The sequence below is a fragment of the Mya arenaria genome, chromosome 11 (assembly GCF_026914265.1).
Source record: "Mya arenaria isolate MELC-2E11 chromosome 11, ASM2691426v1".
Taxonomy (NCBI): Eukaryota; Metazoa; Mollusca; class Bivalvia; order Myida; family Myidae; genus Mya; species Mya arenaria.
This window is the reverse complement of record NC_069132.1, coordinates 67,358,499-67,378,423: the sequence shown is the minus strand read 5'-3', so window position 1 is coordinate 67,378,423 and position 19,925 is coordinate 67,358,499. Positions and strand designations below refer to the sequence as shown.

The 19,925-nt window shown below is 35.4% G+C and overlaps 1 protein-coding gene across 1 annotated transcript; it reads left to right on the top strand.

Moving 5' to 3' along the window:
- The first annotated feature begins 1,823 nt into the window (after positions 1-1,823).
- Positions 1,824-13,579, top strand: LOC128207485 (uncharacterized). Its single transcript, XM_052910434.1, has 5 exons — positions 1,824-2,103; positions 4,165-4,768; positions 7,733-7,891; positions 9,250-9,952; positions 10,728-13,579. Exons 2-5 carry the CDS (start codon positions 4,223-4,225, stop codon positions 13,049-13,051), a joined length of 3,732 nt encoding a protein of 1,243 aa, XP_052766394.1. The 5' UTR covers positions 1,824-2,103; positions 4,165-4,222; the 3' UTR covers positions 13,052-13,579.
- The last annotated feature ends 6,346 nt before the right edge of the window (positions 13,580-19,925 follow it).

Sequence of the window (19,925 nt, the reverse complement as noted above, 5' to 3'; positions counted from 1 at the left end):
TTAAGACACAATGACATTTATTATCATTTTTCAGACGCAATGTAGTCATACAAGCAGTGCGTTGGATCCAATAGATTCAGCTCTCTTAAAAAGAAATTTTAAAAAGGCTAATTTTGAGCTAAGAATAAAAAGTCTTCATAATTTGGAATCAAATCTGTACTGCCATCACTGGCAAAGTTACTACCACTGGCTGATGATGTGAAAATGGCTTTAACAAGAATGAGTTAATACATCACTTTTATGCTAAGTGCATTATACGCTCGTATTATTAACCATGTCTTGCTAGTTATTGAACTTGTATGATCGATTTTTTCATCTTTTTTCTTAGTTTAATATTGTAAAATACAAAATATAAGTGTATATATCTTGCATAAAAGACACTGGTACAGATACGTATCCTGGCCAAGGACCCCTGTTGTCTCACAGCTGTTTTGATTATGTAGCCATATGTCCTTCACCTTAACTAAGTGGAAATACGGTTTTACTTTAAAATCTTAATTATGTATCACATATCACATTTACTATTCTTAAGGGACGCTATCGTTCTTTATATTCCTTATATATTTCAATATTTCAATTATTAAGGCTAATTCACAATAAGACACTTGGGTGACAACAAAACAACAACTACAACAACAACAACATCATCAACAACAACAACAACAACAACACATATAAATTGAACTGGAAATTATTGGTTTTAATGAAATATATAGTAGCATGCAATATGCCATAATATTTGTTGTGCTGGTATTTGTGTATGAAGTGTTTATACATATATGTCTCTAGTTCATTGTCGTTCGAACTCTTGCCTTGTGCCTCTGAACAGGGTTTGCTTTGAATGTCTTTTAATTTTCGACTTCTGGGCTAGTCCAAGCAGTTTTCAGTGTATTGTTGTGATCACATTTTTTCATTATAATTGAGTCAATGTATGAATCATACTCATTTCATAGCATGACAACTCGTGTATCCTCATGTTTTCAGTGCGTCCGATCTTATTTCCGGGATATAAATCTATTTCCCTTCGTATTCTTCGTATGTGTCTACAAGGTGTGTCTTTGAATGATCTGTGGTGTCTACCTATACCTAGGGAGTCTCTACATTTTCGACGGTACTTCTTTAACGGTACATATTTACAGGGTACAAATTCTAAATGGTATGCCTGGACATTTCTGTTTCTTGCTCGTTAGTTATGTGGTGTCAGCCGGTTTGTTTTTCTGAATTCACCTGGTGATTTGTATAGTTCTTATTTCTTCTACTTATTTGCTTGGTACGTCTACTAATTTTATGGATTGTCAACTTATTTTCCGGCGGATTATAAGTAATCTAATTCAAAACGTCTTTTTAATCCCTGGATTGTGGACTTATTTTATAGTGTGTATTTATTTCTGTGATCTGAGCGAAGTGATTTGATCGGGATTTACAATATATAATTTTCCACATAGTCCAGTGATTTTGTACAGAGTCTACAATATAAAGGATGCGAGTCCAGTTCTGCCAATTTCTGTTTTGGGAATATTATTCGTTTTATTTCGTTTAATTTCCGACGGTTTGATAGACTGTAATAAACCCTACACTTTATCAAGGGCAAAGTAAGATAGATAAGATAGCGATAATAAGTAAGAACATACAATTGATAAAAAACACAAATACACACAAAAATAAATACAATTCAACTCAGGTGTACAATCTAACATACCAGCCCTTTCAAATAACCACTATCCACGACGGTTATTTCATGACTACAAAATACATTACATGAAGTGAGGTATTGATTTCGAATCGATGAATAGTTTTCGTAAAGAGTAAGGAGGTATCGAGGACGCATCGAGATAAATTTAATATAGCTAGCGCATAGATGGTGTAATTATGCACCTGTTACAGTGTATATAAATTGGACAATAGGTACTGCCAAAACGATTGAAGGATATGAACAACCTATATAAAAGATTTACGTTGATTACGGATTTTAATCATGGAACTTTTCCATTCAGTGCTTTGTTTATAATTATTGGAAGTTAACATTCCATAGTCACGTGATGGAGATTCAGATTTGTTTACCCAACGCTGACATGGCAATGGGATAAACACGTCTACAAGTCGGTAAGTATTAATTTGTGTTCATATTTGACAATAAATACTAGAATATATATAACCATATATATCTACAGTGTGTAATTGACAGTATTAAAACCATGTTTATTCAATTCCATTTAATATTTCAGGCCCACTTTCGTTTTTCATGTGTAACTGGTTCTGCTACTAAATGTAACTGTTACAAGTTAGTATTTATTGATGAGGCTTTGATAAGTTGTATTGGTATTTGTTTACCTAAGCTAGTTTAAAATCTCAGTGTTTATAATTTTATTTATCATCTCCGAATGAGTTTGTGTTTAAATCCATTAAATGGTGATACCTAGTACCATTTTCCAAATTCGACGAATAATGAACTAACAATACCAGCGTCAAAAGGTCGGTCATCTGAATAATACATTTGACATGATGTGTATGACCAGAAAGATAAAACTTTTAAAAACACAAACACTGTCAAGATCAGAGAGGATCTTAATGCAGAATATCAGCACAGTGACTCGCATTTTTGAAATAAAACATTATTTTTGCTAATAATTGTGTTGTAACAATGTTTCATAAATCAAACCATTATCCACAAGCGGATCCAGGGGAGGGGGCGTACCCGGCACCCTCCCTAAAATCTTCCGAGTTTACTTTTTATTTTAACAAAGGAGAAAAGGATTAAAATAAACGCTGAAAATACATAAGTCCGGACAAGAAACAGATAAAACTTTCTAGGTGGAGTACCCCCCCCCCCCCCAAAAAAAAAACAACAAAACAAACAACAACAACAAAAAACAACAAAAAAAACAAACAACAACAACAAAACAACAAACAAAAACAACAACAGAAAAACAACAACAACAAAAAACAACAAAACACACCTTCCAACACTTTAAATGAAATAAATTTCGGCTCTAAGGGAATGGCGCAAGTCAAAAGGTTACGCAACTGAATGACGCACACAGCAGAACCTGAATCCTCCTCTGAAATCAATCATTATTTTTGAAATATAATACATGAATACCTGATACTAGTAGCTATATTCGTCTCAGATCTGGATACAAACCAGTCCCACAGTAGCTCAATTCGTGGAATTATTTTTTATTAACAAGTATTGTGTTGTAGCTATACAATCATTCAACCCCGTGACAAATGAATCGCTAATTATACAAATAAAGAAGTGTACCTGAGGAAAAATGCTTTAATGAACTTAATAGCACGTGGGTGTCAAGTCACTGAGTAATTGAGTACATACAAAAACACGAATTAGCTCATGATATTCACGACTGGATAAATACTACTCCCTCTAACATCTGTTAAACAAACGTTCGGACTTTGGAGAATTACTTGTTTAAATTTTTGTTAAAGCAACTTGTTAATGACAAAATGTTTTTATATCAGCAGTCTATATTTCCCTTTAATTGCAAAATAGTTCACTACTACTGATTAACAATCATTAATCTTTTTGTTCGCATTTTATTATTATGCTTCTCCCTAAATGTGTTTGCTCGTAAACTGTTTGTATGTTTTAGCCATGATTGCCTGAATGCATTATAAGTTGTTGTTGTTGCTGTTGTTGCTTAAAAGGAACGCAACATAAAATGTTTTAGCCTCGAATTGTAAATTTTCCCTTTTTGTGTCGTGCACGTATCTGTATAGTACGAAATTTGTCAATGCAGTTCTCGTGTGAAATATTTGTAAATATTTATGTTTTTTTATTAACTAACATTCACGTACAAAGCACTCTTATTCGAACGCCGACATGTACGGGCGCTAACTTATATAGGCTATCGCAAGCGCATTAAGCTTTGGTCTAATAGAGCCTAGATACTCATATTCCATATAATTATACTTAATAAATCTCTGTATGCGGGTGTATTTGTATTACTTCAAATAACGCAAATTACTTTTAAAATTGAATTTATTCGTTCGAAAACATTAATTACTTAGTATTAATCTACGGGTCATTCTTTAGTAAAACATTTAAAGTAATGACAAAAAAGAATATCGTTTTAGTTCGATATGCTGTTAATTCTACCTTTGAACTGTGCGTGACTAATTTCTAATTGAATAATGATATTGTTAAAGGTCATTTCGGTGAACGTTACGGTACTAACCCAAACTGATACACAAAACACGCGAGGTTATGTCGTACGAGGACAATGATAACAAGAACTGGCTCAAGGGTTCCCTCGCTCTCAGAATTACCAAGGAAGGGCTTCGGGACCTAGTTGATGGAGACAGCAGGAGTATACAACACAGGATACACTTATCTGTCATCCAAGCGAGGAACCTAAGTCCGGGAACAACATGTTGCCAGTGCTTGACAGAAAATCTATTTCAATGTCCTACGAGTGGACTGTGCTCCCATCCCCGCAACAACTGCAAATTCCACGACACTCCAGTCAAGGGGTACAGGTCCTGTCCATCGCATATATGTGATGACCTCCGTGATGAAATATGCCGACTCCACAAATTCGGGGGACCGTCGTGGAAAAACAGCAATGCTGATCGGTGGTGCGTGAATCACTGGGAGATTGCGAAGTGTTTCATGCCATTGGGCGGCTACAAGGATGTGTGTTCTTTTGATCAGACAGACTATAACGGGGTCATCAATATACTGATAAACTGTACAGCATTCCAGCAAAAGCTGTCGTTTAAAGTAGACACCGTGACGAACATTCTAACACAGGTAATAAATATCAGCAAATTAATGGTTTTACAATACAGACAGCAGTTTATAGTTTTACCTAAGGTCAAGGCGACTCTCACACATGTTTTATCTTGGCGGCTTTTTTTTCAACATGTGTTCTCATTTAGTAGTTGTATGTATCTTAAAAAGCGAGCACCAACAGTAACTAACAGAGACTCATTTAAAAAAGTGACAGGTTTAAAGCCTAAAATGATTAGCAAGGTTGTAACGTATGCAATGCTTGATCACACCTCATTATATATTGTATAGGTGTTTATTGTCGAATACGGTTCGCTAGTAACGTGATGATTTTAATTTCAAATTAATTAATTACCCTTCTTTGGATTGATGTTTTCCTATTTTTCCATCATATGGTGTTCTTTATTACACAGTTGGTAAGATTCGCTAGAATATGCACAAATGTCAAACATTTCAGCCCTCGCAGTAAAGTTTAATATGACGGAAAACCTTCTGAAACAGTGTTTCAGATATCTCAAATTAAAGTAAACTTTGTTAATTTGTTAATGTTCATTATAATATAATTTCAAAGTACAATAGTAGTCTTAAATCCCTGATTGCTAGTAGTATTGCTCATCCCGACTTTTGTGATGTTTCAAAGACAATTCGTAAAATTAAAACGTTTTAGCAGCTTGTTAGGCAGACTCAATTGCTAGGATCTTATAAAAACGTGGATATGACAGCAATACTTGCTTTTTGTTTCTGATGATGAATTCCTCATAAAAATATAAAGTTGAATATGGCATAACTAAGCTTTCAGTGCTTTGATTTTATTAAAATTATGCAGACTTTCTTTCAAATTGTTCTTGGCTCGCTAAGAATGTTCCAACGTGATGTCTCTTTCTTGAAAGCTTTTACTTAGGTAATCAATTGGAAGAAGATTTTGGCAAATATATGTCGTGTTTCACTTGTAATAATTGTTCTTTCTTTCTTCCCAGTTCTTCCCAGTATTAGTACAATGATGCTTTCCATTATGATTACACAGTTTTAAACCTTTTATTTGCTAAGGCTGACTGTGCGTGAATTTCATAATTTCAATCAAAGTATAACTGCATCATATCTTTTGCAGTAGGTATTATGTACTAATTTGTCTGCGAATAGAGTCGGCATCCCTAATTATAGAAATACTTGGTGTAACTTAACGGTTTTTATTCGAAGAATAAGGAGGGCTATACTACTTGGACCAGCGTCGGCGTCCGGTAAAAGTCATGTGGCAGGTTGGGATATTCATTAATAACTTCTATACCCTTCGTTCAATTGACTTAATACTTCACACAGGTGTTCAGGACTATTACATAATGAGGTAAGATAACTCCATATTATCCTTTATACAAAACATTGGCCCTGATTGACTAAGGAACTTAGGTTAAAGTTTTAGGGCAGGTTGGGATATTTATTGATAACTTCTATATCCTTCATTCGATTGACTTAATACTTTACACAATTGTTCAGGATCATCACACAATGGGGATACATAACTCCTTAATACAAGTTATGACCCATGATTGACTTAGGTTAAAGTTTTAGGACATTTTAAAGTTTAAGGGCAAGTTTGGATTTTAATAAAAAACCTTCAAAACCCTTCATTCAATGCACTTAATACTTCGCAGAATTATTGACGAGCATCTTACAACAAGGAACATAACTCCATTTTAACCCTTAAAACAAATAATGGCCCTTGAATTTTCTTTTAATTTCTTTTGAAAGGCACATTTTTATATTCTTACCCACATTTTCATAAAGGGAAAACAAGTTATTTGAATGACTTGCGTCATTGTTCGGGCGGGCTGGTTGGAGGGCAGCGTCAAAGTCACCTTATGTATCGAATAATTTTCGCTAGGTTTGACATAAAGAGACCAAACTTAGTATATACGAAGAGTTTATAAAGACATTTTATAGGCTTGCGTTTTAGGTCCCTAGGATCAAGGCCAAGGTGTTACTATTAATAGAAAAAGGGTTGGTATTAAATAACTTAAGTAAGGGTCTACAAATTGTGACCAAACTTGGTACATAGGAAAAGGTTATAGAGACCTTTCCTGAGATTGTGTTTTGGGCCCCGATAGTTACGGTCTAGGTCAAGGTCAATGTTGCTAAAAATAGAAATATGGTTAGTAATGAATAACTCAAGTAAGGGTTGACATAGTGTGACCAAACTTGGTATATAGGACAAGTTTATGCAGAGCTTTCATGGATTGCCTTTTAGCCCCCAAGGGTCAAGGTCACAGTTTCTTAAATAGATTACTGTTTCAGTTATGGTTGACATACTGTGACCCAACTTGATATGAAGGAAGAGTTTATGGAGGACTTCCATGGGATTGTGTTTTGGGCCCTTAGGATCAAAGTCACTGTTACAAAAAATCTCTTCTGCCAATCATTAAAAACCTGGTTTTGTCACATCGCGATTCTTGTTTACTTTTTAATTTGATTGTTTTATTGCTTTTGACAGGCACATATTACATCGTTATTGTATTCACTTCTAAGTCAAAGCGGCGTAGTCGAGAGCGCTTTCTTACGACAGCTCTTGTTACTTTCGGAATTATTGGGATAAGAGTGAGGTTGTGCTCAAAAACTGGATAAACCCCCATTAAATTTACATTTTACTTATCTTTCGAAAGCGGTACCTAACAAGCATATATATATATGTATAGTGTTGTTTGTAGATTTTTGTGCTGTTCTTCCATATGTTTTCTACATGTCAATTGAGATAATTAAAAATCAACTTTACATAATAGTTGAACATGGAAAGGTTATCACACAATAATGTTATCTTCAAGGGCAGGTTCACACACATATTAGTGTTTTATATCGGTTCTTTGTTTGCGATGAAAAATATTTTAATCTAAGTGTTATTTAAAATGTAAATTAGAAACAGCTATTCGAACGACAGAACTCAATTTGGACCACTTGCCACGTTTCTGTGACAGCTCTTGTTTAAATTCATCTTAGGCTCGAGATATTGGACGGAGTATTCGTCATTCATCAGACCTGAAGGTGACAGACGCTGACCTGAACTGCTACATTACCACAATGACAACACTGCTGTCTGATCCTAAATATCTGAGCCGCGATCGAAAAGCACAGGAGGCGGTCTTGAAGTTGAACAAGGTAAATTAGTGATAAAGTAAGTCAACCAAATTACTATAGGTAAGCACATTGCAACCAAATACATGTGAAATTTAGCACATTGGATCTAAACACATGTGGCATTTAGCACATTGGAACTAGATACATGTGACATTTTGCACATTTGAACTAGATACATGTGACATTTAGCACATTGGAACTACATACATGTGACATTTAGCACATTGGATCTAAACACATGTGACATTTAGCACATTTGAACTAAACAATTGTGAAATTTAGCACATTGGAACTAAACACATGTGACATTAAGCACATTGGAACTAGACACATGTGACATTAAGCACATTGGAACTAGACACATGTGACATTAAGCACATTGGAACTAGACACATTTGACATTAAGCACATTGGAACTAGACACTTGTGACATTAAGCACATTGGAACTAAACACATGTGACATTAAGCACATTGGAACTAGACACATGCGACATATATCACATTGGAACTAGACACATGTGACATTAAGCACATTGGAACCAGACACATGTGGCATTAGGCACATTGGAACTAAACACATGTGACATTTAGCACATTGGAACTAAACACATCTGACATAAAGCACATTGGAACTAAACACATGTGACATATATCACATTGGAACTAGACACATGTGACATTAATCACATTGGAACTAGGTACATGTGACATTTAGCACATTGGAACTAGATACATGGGAAATGTAGCACATTGGAACTAGATACATGTGACATGTATCACATTGGAACTAGATACATGTGACATTTAGCACATTGAAATTAGATACATGTGACATTTAGCACATTGAAACTAGATATATGTGACATTTAGCACTTTGGAACTAGATACATGTGACATTATTCATATTAGAACTAGATACATTGCTTCAGGTTATTAACCTTGAGTAGAAATTAAAAGCACGTTTGCAAGAACAGCTTTACCGGACTCGAGCTAGCAAGATGTATAGAACTATTCCGCTACCTTGTATCGTATACTAATAAACAAATAAAATCAGATTTACTAAGTGGTCAATTTCTATTTTGCCCAATGAGAAGGCAGTTTTTTCACGTTTTCCAAAACATTTATTATTAAATTAGGATCTAGCCGTTATTTATTTGGTGGCTTACCAAATAAGCGGGTGGTTAACATAATGTAAACCACTATTTTTAAAAATTGTTAACATGTATATTTCTGAAATTGAATAGTTATGCGACTGCTTCACATTAAACCATTTATTTGTGTTAGTACATACTAATCTTGACCAATTACTTGAAAATTATAATAAAATATTTAAAAATAACAGCAGTTTAATGTAATAATTCATGGCGGCTTTTAACAGCTTCAGGCGGACACGCTATACATATCTAATGAAGACGTTCATGAAATTCTTGATGAAGCCAGGATTGTCGTCGAAACTGGAAAACATCAAATAGAACAAGCAGTGACAGAAGGCAAGCATATCATAGAAACAGGAAAAGCAGAAATAGAACAAGCAGTGACAGAAGGCAAACATATCATAGAAACTGGAAAAACAGAAATAGAACAAGCAGTGACAGAAGGCAAGCATGCCATAGAAACTGGAAAAGCAGAAATAGAACAAACAGTGACAGAAGGCAAGCATGCCATAGAAACAGGAAAAGCAGAAATAGAACACGCAGTGACAGAAGGCGAGCATATCATAGAAACAGGAAAAGAAGACATAGCGCAAGCAGTGACAGAAGGCGAGCATGCCTTAAAAACAGGAAAAGGTCAGCTTGAAAGTTCAGTAATAGAAGGGGTTAAAATACTTCAATTTGAAGCTGATAATGCAGTCGTTAAAGTCTCGAAGCAGATACACACTGATGTTCTTGTACCTGCTGAAAACCGATTTGAAGAAAAGGTTCAGGCGAGACTGAAAGCTTTAAAGCAAATTATTCAAGACACGACTGATATTGGAGAACGTGAAATATACAGCCGAACATCAGAAGGTATTGAAGCCCTGGACGAGGCGGTATTTGAGGCCATGCGGAAGATCAGCGTATCGACTGCCGAAAGGGAAGAAGGTAATATTCATTATATTCTGGTATACAAAATTACATTTTCTGCACTGATGAAATAGCTTATTTTCAAACCTATTTTTCTAAAAGATAAATTGTTAAGAATGTAAACAAAATAACTAACATCGTTGGTACTGATGTCTGAACTTTCTTAATGATTGGAGAGTAATTGAATGGGGGTTAAAAGTTGGCACATAACAATAACTAACTGAATAAATAAACTTTTGGCCATTATTTGCATTAACCATGAAGTCCGAGATTTAACTCTTTAGACATAAAGAATTTTTGTGTCGCCTGCAAAGCATGGCAGACAAATAGGGAGTACTTTGCCCGACGTCGTCTTCTGCGTCACCGTCGTTGGCTTCATACGTTTCCGAGCGAGTCCTTAATCTTAGTTTGCATATTAATCATGGTCATGGCGTTCTTTACTGGAAATGATCGTTTGTTTGCTTCAGATCAATAACATTGTAACAACTTGGTGAAGCCTTAAACTTAGTATATACATTAGTCGTGATTTTATTTTGGGGTCAAAAGATCAAATGTCAAGGTTATGTTGGCCTATACTAGAAACATTATGGGCGCTTTCGTTTCTGATCAATAACTTATAAACGACTTAATGAAGAATGTTTATACTTAACCTATTTTGTTATGTTTAGTGGCTATACTCTTTTGGTTTTGTTGTCAATAGGTCAAATATCGTGGTGATGTTTACTAAAAAATATATAGCCGACAGGCAACAAATCCTATTCGTGGAATTATAGTATAACATATATATCTGCAGATCTTCAACAACGACTGGCCAAAAATTACAAAAAATATCTGAGCAGTGCATCAATTTCGCCCCTGGTCTCCGACAAGGACGATACGCTGGACAGGTTCTACGTCGCTCCGATGATCGTGGAGAAGGACCACAAAACGGTTGGAACCTCGCAACAACAGCAAGGAACACTTGTGTCTTTTTACAGTAATATTTTCCGAAAAGACGATATATTTGTAAGCAACATTTACGTGATCGGTGAGGCCGGAATGGGAAAATCAACATTTTTAGCGAAATGTGCCCTCGACTGGGGCGCACAAAATTTCCCCACCTTAAGCGACAGCAGAAGTTCCAAACATGTTCTGAAAAAAATCAAAGGCGAACTTTTTCAGGATCTTAACGTTCTTGCTACATTTGACTTCCTTTTTTATGTTACTCTTCGCAATGCAAATGAATTGTGCAATCTTACTGACATGATCACAGATCAGGTAATCAGCAGAATTTACCACGCGGATGATGTAGCTTCTGGAAAGGAAACTTTGCTGAGTGTTCTTTCAAACCGGAATTGCCTAAAATTAGCTGACGGCCTAGATGAATGGTCACACCCTTGTGAATCTAGTTGTTCCTGTACAGATCAGGAAAAGGTTGCTCCATTCCTGTCTCCATCAATAGATGCAACTGTGTTGATAACATCCAGGCCATGGAGGATGGCCCAGCATCGTGTGAGAGATTCTAGAATTGACAAGTCCCTTGAGATTCAAGGTGTGGCTAATTCGAAACGTTTAGTTCAGAATGTACTCGGCTGCTTAAGCGGAATGGCAGAAAGTGAAGAGAAAAGCGAGGAATTCATGTCATTTATCAGGAAAAAAGATCTTACAAACCTACTGTCCGTTCCAATTGTCTTAATGATGCTCGTATGTTTGTGGTTTGAGGGAGTCGGAGAATCGTTCTCCCTCTGCGAGATATATGCGCTCATGATGGACATGATGTTTGGAAGAAAAGCACTCACGAAGTATAAGCCTCAACACGAGCAGACAAAGTTGCTGCCCTGCTTCCAGAAAGCAAAACACATTTTTAAATACATACCTGCATTGTTATCCACGGCCAAACTGGCTTTTGATCAGCTGTTTTCGATGGATCGAAAATCCGCCTTAGTGTTCAAACAACTAAGATCACTTTCACGTGAAGACATGGAAATTATGCTCAAAACTGGGATTATACGAGAAGCCAAATCGCAATCTGTCTTAATGCAGTCGTCCAACTTCTCTTTCATTCACAAAACAGTTCAAGAATTCCTTGCAGCCTTACACATGTCGTATAACCCTGGTGAATTTAACCGGGTAGTGGAACCATTTTATGAACGGGGAGCGAAAATTTCGGATGTTTCGCAAGTGTTTACTTTCATTTGCGGGCTAAACATTAAAACTGCAAATCAGATGTCTGCAATGATATGTATTAATGAGCCTGTTAGTTGCTTAAAGCAATCATTCCCGTCAATTGAAGTATGCATAGTTGATCAGTCAGTATTTTGTTTTATTCAGGACATTATTGCTAAAGGCTACATTGAAGCTTGTGCAAACAATGTGGCAGATATCCATCTCAACCTTCATTTCTTTAAAAAAAATTCTAACGCTCGAAATATTTCCACACTCAAAACCTTGTTGTCTATGAACAAATCTCAAGTACGATTTCTGCGTGTTTGTAACCACATGAAAGAGATCAGCGTGGAGAATATCCAGGAGGTATTTAGCCTCTCAGCAGACACTCTCATCGCTGTTGACATGGAAGACCGAAGTGGGAAGTATGACCTGTCCTGCTTTAGCCGACTGAAATACCTGAGTATTCGTGATAAAGGGACTTCAGTAGTATGCGATTCAGAAATAAAACATCGAATTGTCAGCTCGAACCACACATATATTAGGTTTGGAAATATGCACAGTGGTTTGAAACTCATACATATGGATTTCGTCCGAAACGTGGACCTATTTTGTCAGACGCTTCCTCGGCTTTCACAGCTAGTATACGTGCATATAGGTTACACAGACCTCGGTGACCACCGTGTGAATCTCCCAAGCTCTGTCACTCGTATTGAGCTTATGCAGGTGAGGATGACAATGGATGCGTTCCGAGGATTGGTGAAGAGAATGGAGGAGAGCACACACACTGTATTCTGCTGGTTATGGAAATGTATCGTCACACCGATGAGTGAGTTCCGAATGATGAAAATGCATGTTCGATCATGTCACACTGTTTTGTGGGACGAACGCAATTTATTTTCCTTTATATACAAACCAACAACAGGCAGAATGCTATATACACTAGGACCTCACAATACAGTTCGTATTTAATATGTTAAAAGTAATTATAGCTTCTTTGTGATTTAATTATAATAATTCATTTTCCTTTTTCGTTTGTTATTGATGTATGAATGTAAAATGCTTCAAAAACTATTATGAACACATCAAACAATATAATGCATATGTGACAAGCTGTTTTTACAGTAAAGTACCAACTGTTTATTTCATAAATAAGTTTTCACGAGGCACATGCTTCAATTATCAAGAAAGATTCAATTTTATATTATAACCTCTCCGGAATATTTATGCAATGTAATTCTTTTAAACGTAGATTTCTTAAATAGTTATCATTTACACATTTCATTGTAGTGATTTTTTCTTATATTCTTAACTGACGTTTGTGCGGTTGGTGAATATAACAGTTACAAAATGTAGTTTAGCTGACATAATAACATAAAGAAATTGCTATATTAATGTGTGCTTTGATATAACAAAGATTAAAAATAAACATTGATTGTGATGACTTCTGCGAAGTATATATCGCTTGAAATATATCATCTAAATGAAAAATAAAAATATTAGGAGGCTGTGTTTTAATGAAATTGTATAAAGTGGCAAAAATATATAAGCTCTCAGGTGAGAAGTAAATGTTTATGATAATAAATTTGGCCTAGGGACGTCCTGTGGTGCATGATGCTTATCACTTACTTTAGGTTTTTCGATAGTTTATTAAAAAAAACAGTTGATGAATTTCTAAAAGCCTTTTCTTGGGAACTTAAATTAATGACGTCATTTGGCTAAAATCCAACTCAGTACCAAATAAGTGTTATCTTTAATCAAGTACAAGCATGCACTAAATAAGAGTTAGATGTTTAAGAATAAGATGTTTGTGTCGATGTAGGTTTGCAATATTTTGGCTTAAAAATAACTTGTTAAATAAAACATTTTAAGAATACACAAAGTTAAAACACAATCAAGAACATTGGATTGACGGTGGTATTAATACATGAAAGACGAACAAGTATTAGATGCACAAAACAAAATAATCACGACAGAAGTTTGTAAGCTTATACTATGTATCTCTTCTGTCACTCTTTCAAACTGCCTTTACTGGTGTTAATGCTGTTGTTACGTGCTATGTTAAACAAACACCAACATATCCCTTCAAAGAAAAGCATGCTCGACCCGAAAGGGGTCGACTTCTCTTTATATACAGCACATTCTCAATCCACTCAGAGCCCGGTCTTTGCTAATTTGCATATTACCAACCAAGTTAACATACGTACTATGAAAAAACTTCCGTCTATAACAGAATGTTATACTATGAACGCACATCCGCCGCTTACAGCGGACCGTTACACTGTAATGACCTGTAGGTTTTTGTAATCGTTATAAATTGATGGATAAAGTGAAAGGTTAATGATAAATGTATAGATTAGTAGGTGGTACAATGCGTTGAAAGTATGAAAGTAGCCAGGGCGAAACATAAGAAACAAGAAGACGAGGGAGGCTATGGAGAGGTTAGGTCAGTGGTAGAATCTTTAGAAATATTTTTTCTATTTCATAGGAGATCAAAAGCGTTTAATTTGTCAAAGTTAGTCCAGAAAGGGATTGAATATCGTTGAGTTTGACAGGTCCGTGACCTTTTTTTGAAACCAAACAATTGTAACTGAAGTGACAAAGGCCTGATAGCAGATGATGGTCGAAAAGATGATGCCTTTATGCATACTTTTGGGGACAAATGAAGACGAAATGGTACGTGTCTTTAATTTCACCACATTGGCAATTTGGGCTATTGGTAACGTTGTTAAAAAACATTTCTTTATTTAGATTATTGCTCTGCAACCGCAGCATTGAATGGATGACACTTTATTTGCGTTCGCCCTAATAGTAGACGTGCTGAACTGATATTAATATTTTTGTATATTATAATTCTTGTTAAGATTGTACTTAAGAAGGGCAAGGATGGACAGGAACGAACTGTTTCCGGACATGCATTCCATGAGGATATTGTGGTTTGCAAAAATGAAATTTACTAGAAATATTACGAAAGTGAACCGAATTCCCAAGATTTTAAGAGGTTGTATCACAAACTGGAGTGATTGAACGGAGACAGGCTTGCGAATTAAATGAAACATCTTGTAGAAAATAGTGAGTTAATGTTTCCACCTTCTTATCTTCAGAGAATCAAGTCCTGTTTCATTATACAAATTGGAAATGGAAACAAGTCGTGTTGCTTAGGAATTGGTTCCGGTTGCTTTATGCTAAACTTTCTTAAGTCCTCTTCTTCAGTTCGCTTACGATTTTCCTAGATCACATCTGCATCTTCCAACAGGAGCCAAATAAATGTAAATTAATGTAAAACTGCTATCTTGGACGTATTTGAATGGCAGTATGAGGTCAATTGCCTTTATTTTGACGTACTGAAAATGTCCATGCCACGAGTGTCACGCCCGAATGTTTATAAGTGCTAACATGTTATGAACGTTATCCATAAACATAAGCGCATATATGTTCATTTTTCGGGAGACGAGAAGTAAATCGCTTTACACTGGGTTGAATAATACAGACCATCCTTTCGGTCTACATATGTATCTTTACCATGTCACCATTCAGTTGCAGAGCAGCAAACAACGAGTAATCGACTATGATATACGTACATGGCAGTATCATCTTCAAAAACATATCGGCGGTTTTATTTCACGAACGATATCATTTATAAACACAATGAATGGTAAGGGTTCAGGAATTAGACCTTGTGGAACCAAGGCAGATATTGAAACCGTATCAGACATAGAACCAGACAATACAACACTTTGTTTTCTTTCACTGAGATAATCAGTAAGCCATAATAATAGGGTACCGGAACTGCCACTTTTTCGAAGCTTGAAAAGAACACCTCTATGCCATACGCTATCAAAGGCTTTTGAGATGTCACAGAATACTGCTCTTTATTCTAAAGCAATGCAGAAGAGTGACTGTTAGATACAAGCTGATTAACGGTGGAATCCTCGAAACAAAGCCTTACTAAAATGGGGTTAAACAGTCGTTATGACTGAACATGTATTTATGCATAATTCGATCTAGTACGTTACTAACACCACTCAACAGGGATACTGGTTTAGTACTTCACAAGAACGAAAAGTGTAATCAAAAAGGTCTCGAAGGGGATATGAAAGTGAAGTTGCTATCTTCCTTAGAAGCTGTTTAAAGAGTCTGGTAATGTTGCCTTGTCGTTTTTCAGAACCTTTATTGAGTCAAGAAGATCCTGCAGGGATGTGACATCAGGGACAACATGAAGAGGTCTGTTAGGTATAGTAAGACGGGTCTGTGATTGGAAAATAATATTCAGAAGAGTTGCCTTCTCAATGTTAGATTCGTAGACGGTGCCATCGTGGATGAGACGGGGAATGTGCTAGGATACCGACGTTGGACTATTATTTTTAATAGTTTTCCAAAAGTTTATTGAGAAGAAAGCATTTTCCTGAAGTTTCGAAGCAAGTTATTAATAAAGTGTTTGCTTGGCATTTGGCTGACGTGACTGTGAATTATCCTGTAAATTCGGCAGTGATGTTCATTGTTCGAGCGTCTGGCTCCTTTATATGCTCTTCGTCTTCGACGGTGTGATTAACGAGTTTCATTATGGAACCAAGGTGGGTCCGGAGTACGAATCGTTATAAACTTTGAATGTATACATATTTCACACAAAGTCATTAGTTGATTAGTGAAATTATTTGCGTGAATATCGATATTTGCATGGAAAAATGAATCCCAGTCAAAATATGACACAAGCGATCGGAGTTCAACATATTCGATATCCCCTTGTAAACATCTCTAAACATTTCGCTGAGTGTTGATTTGACCTTTTTGTTGATTTCGATATGCAATTAATAGGGCAGTGAAAACGAATTAACTGATCCAGAAAATGATTCGCCAACACCACATTTTAAAATTAAATATGATGATGATGATGATGATGAAACTAAAAACAAGTCGAGAAGAGAATCGGAAGTTGCGATAAAATGAGTAGCGGCACGGATGACTTGTGACAGATGTAACTTTTACCATACAGACTCATTCTTTTATTCAGATAATGATTTATTCATATTAAGGTTAAAATCTCCTGTTATGGCTATATACTTTATACCTATGGCAACCGCCATTAGCATTGAGTTGGTAATGTGATAAATTACATATGAAGTGGAATTAGGATGTTTGTAAAAAGACGTTTAGTATTTTATGCTTAATTCGAGCCTAATAAATTCTACATAATTAATTTCAAGATCATGTCGCTGTAATACAAATATGACATTATGATGAATACTATGACATCTCCATATGGTTCAGTTGATCTGTCTTTTCTATAAGGAGTATGAAAGGCATAGCATAGCATCTCAGAAGACTTCAATGCTAGGCTTGAGCAATGTTTCAGTCAAGGCTATGTAAGGGAGCACAGAGATTGTCTGTTTTGCCGTAAAAACCCTGCACATTTTAATATACTATGCTTTTGCTACCATCATCCGCTGTACAGGCTTCAGAGGAGGAGGTCGACAGAGATGATGTAGGACTGTGATTTTTATGAACATCACTAGAAAGGAGTAAAATCATTTAAACTGAGTTAAATGTTTAGCACCTTTTGCTTAAGCCTGCTAATAGCAGAACAAACCGGCGCTTATTCGCCTATATGCCTATTTCAAAAGACATTTAAAATCATGTTATTCATATACCAGGATCAAACAGCTTTATGATCGAGGGATGTCGATGTCCTGACTGACATGTAACAGGGAAAACTTATGAAATGAAAGTGAAGAAGAGATGTAAGATATATATAGGGGAAGTACTTCAGTAACATAACAAATACGTTCCCTTAAATAGATAAGATTTTGGTAAATTTACGTTGATATAAAATGTATAACGCGAATATGAAAAAGTAGGCACTCTTAGGTACAATTGGTTATATAAATTGCAATTGTACGAATACGACTTACGATTGAATAGCTATATGGAAAGAAATTATTAGGGTTAACGAGTACCTTAAAATATATTCCATTTCTTTTGATTGTTAACGGACGTGACATAATAAAGTGCAAGCCGGAATTAATGCGACTTTCAAAGGTGCAAACGCTTTCAATATGTTATTCATGATGCAACATATGAGATATACGCAAAGAACAGATAATATTTAATAAAATTCATTTTAAGCTCTACTGACCAAAGGAAAGAAGCTTATGCGCGGTGTCCGTCGTCCGTCCTTCCGTAAACAGTTGATTGTCTCAATAAAATCTGCAATTAATTTCTGATGTTTACCAAACTTAATCATTAGCTAGATATCGTGCAGAAGGCGATTCTTTTCGCAAACTATCTAGATCCGTTCATGCATGACGTGATTATGGCCCTTTAAATAGTCAAAATTGCTATAATTGACATTGTGAACAAGAGAAAGTCATCATTCTGTATCCGATGTTTACCAAATTTATGCAAAAGCTAGATATCCATAAGTACTTGGCTCCATTTTGAACCATCCAGATCAGTTTATGCATGATTGAATTATGTTCCTTTAAAAATGGCAAAATTGCTATAATTGACTTTGTGATCAAGATAAAGTCATCATTTACTTACCGATAGTTACCAAACTTTTAGTGTAGCTAGATACCCATAATAGTTCGAAATCTATTGAGAACAAGCCAGATCCGTCCATGCATGACGTAATAATGGCCCTTGTAAACACGATAAACATTTTTTTTTTTTTTATAATCTGATGTTCACCAATCTTATACAGTACCTAGACATACATGTGAGCTCGGTTCCTTTTGAAAACAAGCCAGCCGAACATAAATGCCAGGATTATGAACCATTCAAATAGTCACAATTGCAATAATTGAGCTGGTGAAGACAATGGAGTGAGTCTTCAAATGTTATCCGATATTACCAAACTTATTTAGTAGTAAGATATCAATAATGTCTCAGTTCCTCTTGAAACCAAGACAGCTCCGTTAACTCATGACTGTGACCCTTTAAAACTGCCAAATTGTTATAACTGAACATTTGAATACAATAGCGCCTACATTTATCATCCGATGTTTACCAAGCTTTTATACAGTATCTAGATATCTATGAGGGCTCGGTTCCTTTCGAAAACCAGCCACATTCATCCATGCATGACACGATTATGGCCAGTTAAATTTATAACTTGCGAAATAGCTTTATTTAAATCTGTTTCATAGTTTGTTCAAATATATAAAGGCCATGAGCACGCATCAATGGAATTCATAGTATATATATAATTATATTGAAAAATGTCAATCGATCATTGGTCACGATATATATTAATATATGTATACTTATTTATGCTAACAAGGTACTTACCAATCACAAATTGAACATAGACAGTACACATAACATATGATATAATCATAGTGAGGATGCATCCTAATAAATAGAACATGGAATTTCTAAGTTCAAAAGCCTTTTGAATAAACATGACTAATTTCCTTTTATTTGTGTTTGTAAATAGTTCAACATTTTTTTTTGTATATTCCAAAAGTATTTATGTATGTATTGTCTTCTTAAATCACTTTATAATCTACATTCAAACTAGTAATGAAATTCATCTCCTAGTTTATGGCAAATTTGATATTTGCTTTCATTAACATATATAGGAGTAAATTTGTGTCATCTACCGGCTTCAATTTCTAACCTGTTTGACGAAAGTCTCGTCATCACACAAAATATGTTTTTAACTAAAAGTCTGCGAACAATACATATATTTTTTATTTTTCTGATCAATAACTTATAGTGTCATTAAACCGGGTTTATGTTTAAACTTTTTTCTACAGAGCTTGTTTCTGGAACTTTTCGCATACAATTATAAACGACTTAATATAGAATTGTTACTTATACTTGTTTGTCATGGTCAGTAGATGAA